At 50.0% G+C, this 6051-nt stretch overlaps 1 protein-coding gene across 6 annotated transcripts in view; it reads right to left on the bottom strand.

Moving 5' to 3' along the window:
* The window catches only part of LOC134342645 (embryonic polyadenylate-binding protein-like), a 60836-nt gene that overhangs the window by 5720 nt on the left and 49065 nt on the right, over positions 1–6051 (bottom strand). For 4 of the 6 annotated variants that reach the window (XM_063041019.1, XM_063041018.1, XM_063041014.1 and 1 more), the window contains exons 14-15: positions 5312–5442; positions 1675–1753 (exon numbers count right to left, since the gene is read on the bottom strand). The exons of 1 other annotated variant lie outside the window; for it this stretch is intronic. In XM_063041019.1, coding sequence (XP_062897089.1) covers positions 1679–1753; positions 5312–5442 — 206 coding nt within the window. In that variant the 3' untranslated portion in view covers positions 1675–1678. The remainder of the gene's footprint in view (positions 1–1674; positions 1754–5311; positions 5443–6051) is intronic. One more of the 6 variants, XM_063041015.1, reaches the window with a different exon arrangement.

Raw genomic sequence — 6051 nt, 5'->3', positions numbered from 1 at the left:
TTTCTGAAGACAAATTTTGACTCATGTACGTGAAAACATACAGTGAAATGCGTCATTTGCATCAACAACCAACACAACCCAAGGATGTGCTGGGGGCAGCCCACAAGTGTCCCCACACATTCTGGCACCAACATAGCCAGGTTTATCAGAACAAGAGCTGCAACAACAGCTAAACAAGTCCTCTTCCTCCCAACATAGCACCCCCGCAGCTCAGCAACCCGAAACGGTACATCTTTAGACTGGAGCAGCAAGTGGACACCCACACAATCATGGGGAAAACGTAGAATCTCCTTACAGACTGAGCCACAAAACACAAGAGTTATGTCCTTCGCATGTTTGTGAAAACAATGACTTACTCCTGACAAGGAGTGCCGTTTTCAAATGAATGTGCCCGATCTTCTGCCCACTGGTACTATGAAGCATTACATTAACCGTATGCAACCATGACAAAATCCTATTCCCGTACTGAGAAAAAAAGAAACTAGACTTTCCATGGGGCAGTTCAGAGTTGGAAGAGTTGGCAGATCACAAGACAATAGATATTTCAATTAACAGGAATTCTGCAGATGCTGGAAATTCAAGCAACACACATAAAAGTTGCTGGTGAACGCAGCAGGCCAGGCAGCATCTCTAGGAAGAGGTGCAGTCGACATTTCAGGCCGAGACCCTTCGTTAGGACACTCTTCCTTCAGTTAGTTCTGACGAAGGGTCTCGGCCTGAAACGTCGACTGCACCTCTTCCTAGAGATGCTGCCTGGCCTGCTGTGTTCACCGGCAACTTTTGTGTGTTGCAGATATTTCAATTAACCAGCAAGCACAAATCTCCAAACCGTGAATATATAACTTACCAATAAATCCTATCACAGCAATGCAACAAGTCAAAATGGTATTTCAGTCCCGGCATTTCTGACCCCACTCCAACATCACAGGTCAAGATGGTATCCCCCAGAGTACAACAGGGTGAAGTCCCATCGTTTCTGACCTCCCTCCAGTGCTGTCCGCACAGAGTTTACACAATTCTGACCTCCCTCCAGTGCTGTCCATACAGAGTTTGCACATTCTGCTTCCCTGGGTATTCAATTTCCTGCCACGTCGCAGCGGTGTGGGGGCTGGGAAGTGTAAGCTGACCGAGTTGGTGGAGATTAGCAGAGTTGCAGAGGATGAGTGGGTGTGTGAGAGAAGGTAACAGGGAAATAGAACGGAAATAATTGGGAGAATGTGATTAATAGGACTGCTTTTGCAGCTGGCATGGACTTGATGGGCCAAATAGCCTCCATCATGAAGGACAGATTTCAGAAAGAATCTAATTCAAAGTTAAACTATGGAACTCCTTTACACATGGAGAGGTCTAGGAAATTAGCATGTCTTCAAAGGGACTTTGGATAGGTTCACGAGACATTGGGCATAGGAGTAGAATTAGGCCATTTGGCTCATCGAGTCTGTTTCTCCTTCATGAGGGAAGGGACTAGAAGGACATTTGGCAGTGACACAAGGAGGGGCACACACACCTGGATAGAACCACTGGGCCAAACAGCCTGGCTGTACACTATACATTTCTTTATCAAACGCTCATGTTGAATGGGGAGGGGACGCAGGGAAAGGTCCAGCGTCAGTCCGAATGGAACCAAGCTCAACACAAAGCCCCCTGTAGCCACCAAACAGCTGACAGCCTCACCTGCTCAGCTCAGCGTTCCCTTTCTCTGTACGTCTTCTTTAGCGTGGTGAGCCTGTAGGACAGCTACTGCTTCTTCCACCTGCAGACAGACCAAACAAAACCAGGGTCTGTAGGTTGTAGTGGACAATTTGCACTCGACCCACAGGAGGAAGGGTGGCATTCAATGCTGTTTAACGAAAGCCAGGATGAGGGAGCACATCATTCCCATCCGAACTGGACTGCGCATTGGACTCCTGCAGTTTTTAAAAGATCTCATAGCCGTTCTTAAAGCTCTGAATGGTCTGGAACGAGACTACATCACTGAATCGCTCTCTTTTATAATCCTGGTCAAGCTCTCAGATCTTCTGCCGAACACTTAAATTTAAAGATGTGGAATTCAATACCTAAAGAGATGTGGACTCAGTTGACATTTCTAAATGCCATTTTAAAACCTTTTCACTTAACCTTGCTTTTAACTAACATCTTCGTCTTTTATTTTTATGTTTGCACTTTATCCCATTGTAAATTACTTTGAACAATATGGTCTGTGTGAAAAGGGCTCTGTAAGTTATTATCAACGTCGGGCCGATCGGTCCTCGCCCGTACCGTAAATCTCTGCTGTAACGCCAGGCCGATCGGTCCTCGCCCGTACCATAAATCTCTGCTGTAACGCCGGGCCGATCGGTCCTCGCCCGTACCGTAAATCTTTGCTGTAACGCCGAGTCCATCGGTCCTCGCCCGTACCGTAAATCTCTGCTGTGACACCGATCAGTCCTCGCCCATACCGTAAATCTCTGCTGTAACACTGGGCCGATCGGTCCTCGCCCGTACCGTAAATCTCTGCTGCAATGCCGGGCCGATCGGTCCTCGCCTGTACCATAAATCTCTGCTGTGACACCAATCGGTCCTCGCCCGTACCATAATTCTCTGCTGTGACACCGAGCCGATCGGTCCTCGCCCGTACCATAAATCTCTGCTGTGACACCAATCGGTCCTCGCCCGTACCGTAAACCTCTGCTGTGACACCGAGCCGATCGGTCCTCGCCCATACCGTAAATCTCTGCTGTAACGCCGGGCCGATCGGTCCTCACCCGTACCGTAAATCTCTGCTGCAACGCCGGGCCCAGCAGTCCTTGCCCGTACCGTAAATCCCTGCTGTAACGCCGGGCCGATCGGTCCTCACCCGTACCGTAAATCTCTGCTGCAACGCCGGGCCCAGCAGTCCTTGCCCGTACCGTAAATCTCTGCTGTAACGCCGGGCCGATCGGTCCTCACCCGTACCGTAAATCCCTGCTGTAACACCGGGCCGATCGGTCCTCGGCCGTACCGTAAATCCCTGCTGTAACGCCGGGCCGATCGGTCCTCGCCCGTACCGTAAATCTCTGCTGTAACACTGATCGGTCCTCGCCTGTACCGTAAATCTCTGCTGTAACGCCGGGCCGATTGGTCCTCGGCCGTACCGTAAATCCCTGCTGTAACGCCGGGCCGATCGGTCCTCGCCCGTACCGTAAATCCCTGCTGTAACGCCGGGCCGATCGGTCCTCGGCCATACCGTAAATCTCTGCTGTAACGCCGGGCCGATCGGTCCTCGGCTGTATTGCTGCAACCTTTAGTTCAGGCTAGACAGCAAATCCAAATGGTTCCCCCTCACCAGCTGAGGTGCGTTTAGCAACTTCCTAGGACCAGGTTGTCACGGCCCTCTCTGGTGTCCCTTTAGACCATAAGACGTAGGAGCAGAATTAGGCCATCTGGCCCATCAAGTCTGCTCTGCCATTCAATCATGACTGCTGCTTTTTTTCCACCTCCTCAACCCCATTTCCCGGCCGTCTCCCCGTAACCCGTAAGACCACAAGACCCAGGAGCAATCATTGCAGAGATTTGGGGGTTGCATGCATAGCAAGATCCCACAAGCAAACTAGCCCCATGGTTAACCATTGAAAGAGAAATGTTGGCAAGGGCAGCAAGATGGGCTCAGTATTGGCTCAGGCCTTGGCACATGCGAGCAGAATGGTTTAATGTCTCACCCACGGGTGTGATGCTCCCTTGATATTGCCCACATCAGCCCTGCAGATGGACCCATTGCCCGGAGGTGAGAGAGACTGTGCAGTGATAGCTACAGGAGGGACAGCATATCCAACAAAACGAACCATCAGAAAGTCAGCCATTCCTTTATCCCCACTGTTACCAACAGTGGCTCGGTTGGATCAGGCTGGGCATCCATTTTACAGTGGTAGGGGAGTCTAGCAGAAGAGGGAAGGGGTTTAAGGTGGGGAGGTAGGGTTTAAAGGACAAACATTGGCAGAGCCAGGAAGAGCTCAGTATTGGCTCAGGACAGCACGTGTCCTGAGCCAGCATATCCCGGGGCAATTCCTTCCATACGGAGGGTGGTGGGGGCACAAGGAGTGAATGACCAAAGGAAATGTAAGAGGTGGTACAATTGCCAAGTATAAAAGGCATTTGGCATAGGTGTTGTTCTCCGCGTGGCTGTGTGGGATAGCTCCAGCTTCCTTTCACATCCCAAAGACGTGCAGGATTGCAAGCTAACTGGCTGTAGTAAATTGCCCAGCCGGCGGGGTGGGCACGGGGCCAAGGAGACCAATAATGTGTGATTACTGCAGGATTAGTCTGAATACTGGTACAGTTGGCCGAAGGGCCCGTGTTTTTTCCCTCTCCCCCACTCAGATTTCTGATCTCTGCTGTTAAGTATCCAGCATTCCAACTGGTTCTCTCTCCCTCCCCACCCCCCAACTCTTCACTCCCCATTCTGGTTCCTCTCTCGTCACCTCCCTCTGGTGCCCCTCCTCTTTCCCTTCTCCCCCCCCCCCAAGGTCCACTCTTCTCTCCTCAGCCCTTTACCATTGATCACTTTCCAGCTTCTCATTTCATCTCCCTTTCCCCATCCCCAGCCACCTTCCCCCTCACCTGGTCTCGTCTCTCACTTGCCAGCTCACACTCCTCCTGGTTTCCCCCCACCCTCAGCTTCTTATTCTGGCTTCTGCCTCCTGCCTTTCCAGCTGAAGAGCCTTGGCCTATAGCAGGTCAGGCAGCATCTGTAGAAGTCAATAAACCGTCAATGCTGAGTTCCTCCAGCATTTTGTTTGAGTACTGGTTCCACGTGCAAATTCAGGACTCCTCTGTCTTAGAATTCAACATACTTAGATCATTGTTCAGATGCACAGAGAGCATTGTGTACTGGAAATGACATTAATCTTGAAAATGGTAGAACCTCATAACCCTGTGAGAGTCTGCCCCACCATTCCACCATGACTGATTTATTTTCCCTCAACCCCATTCTCCTGCCTTCTCCCCATAACCTTTGACACCCAGACTGATCAATAACCCATCAACCTCTGCTTTAAATGTACCCCAAGATTTGGCCTCCACAGTTGTCTGTGGCAATGAGTTCCACAGATTCACTATTCTCTGGCTAAAGAAATTCCTCCTTATCTTTGTTCTAAAGGGAAATCCCTCTATTCTGAGTGTGTCCTCTGATCCGAGACTCCCCCACTATAGGAAACATCCTCTCCACGTTCACTCTTATAGACTGGTATTCTGTCACTGTGGAACACCAGTGACCCTCTGTCAGTGCCCTCCAATACCTAGTGTGACATCTAACCCTAGTCCCCAAAAAGCAAAGTATGGCTGACCCCTGTCCTACCTTGGAGCGAAGAGAATTCCGAGACTCGAACATGTGCAGGAGCTCGGAGTTATCGATCTCCAGCAACATTCCAGTAATTTTCCCAGCTAGTGTGGGGTGCATGCTGTGGATCAGTGGATACAAATGTTCACCTGTTGAAGACACAACAGCATTGGAACTCCCCCAGTGATCGGCAGCCCTGCTGGGCAGATTAAGGAGGCAAATGTTTGAACAACTCTGCAGAGTATTTTCAATGAAAGCCAGAAACGATGCCTCAAAAGAAAAGAAAAATACAATCAAGTTAGTGGCAGGATGTTTGGAGAAAGCGAGGAACAGGTGGGGATGGAGGGAGGCGCTAGGCGTGAAGAGGAGGGAGCAATCTCACCAAGACCTACTGGATACTAAATGTCCTGGACAGAGTGGACATGAAGAGGGCATTTTGATCTTTGCAGTGAAGGAGAATGAGGGGTAACTTGATAAGAAGTGTACCAGATGATAAGAGGCGTGGACAGAGTGGACAGTCCGAGACTTGTTTTTTCACTCCTCCAGGGTGGAAATGGTTAATATGAGAGGTGCAAGGGAAAAAAAGTATGGAGGGGGACCCAACCTGGGGCCCCATGGCATAAAAACAATTGGAAACTCCAGGTATAAAAAGGATAGCAAAGGAAGGTTTTTATTTTTTTTAAAAAACAGATTGGTGAGTGTGTGGACTGTGCTGCCAGGGGTGTGCGTAGAGGCAGACACATTAGGGGCATTTAAGA

Source organism: Mobula hypostoma, chromosome 2 (assembly GCF_963921235.1).
Source record: "Mobula hypostoma chromosome 2, sMobHyp1.1, whole genome shotgun sequence".
NCBI classification, from domain to species: Eukaryota; Metazoa; Chordata; class Chondrichthyes; order Myliobatiformes; family Myliobatidae; genus Mobula; species Mobula hypostoma.
Note: the sequence above shows the minus strand (reverse complement) of the source record. Positions and strands in the feature narration are given on the sequence as shown.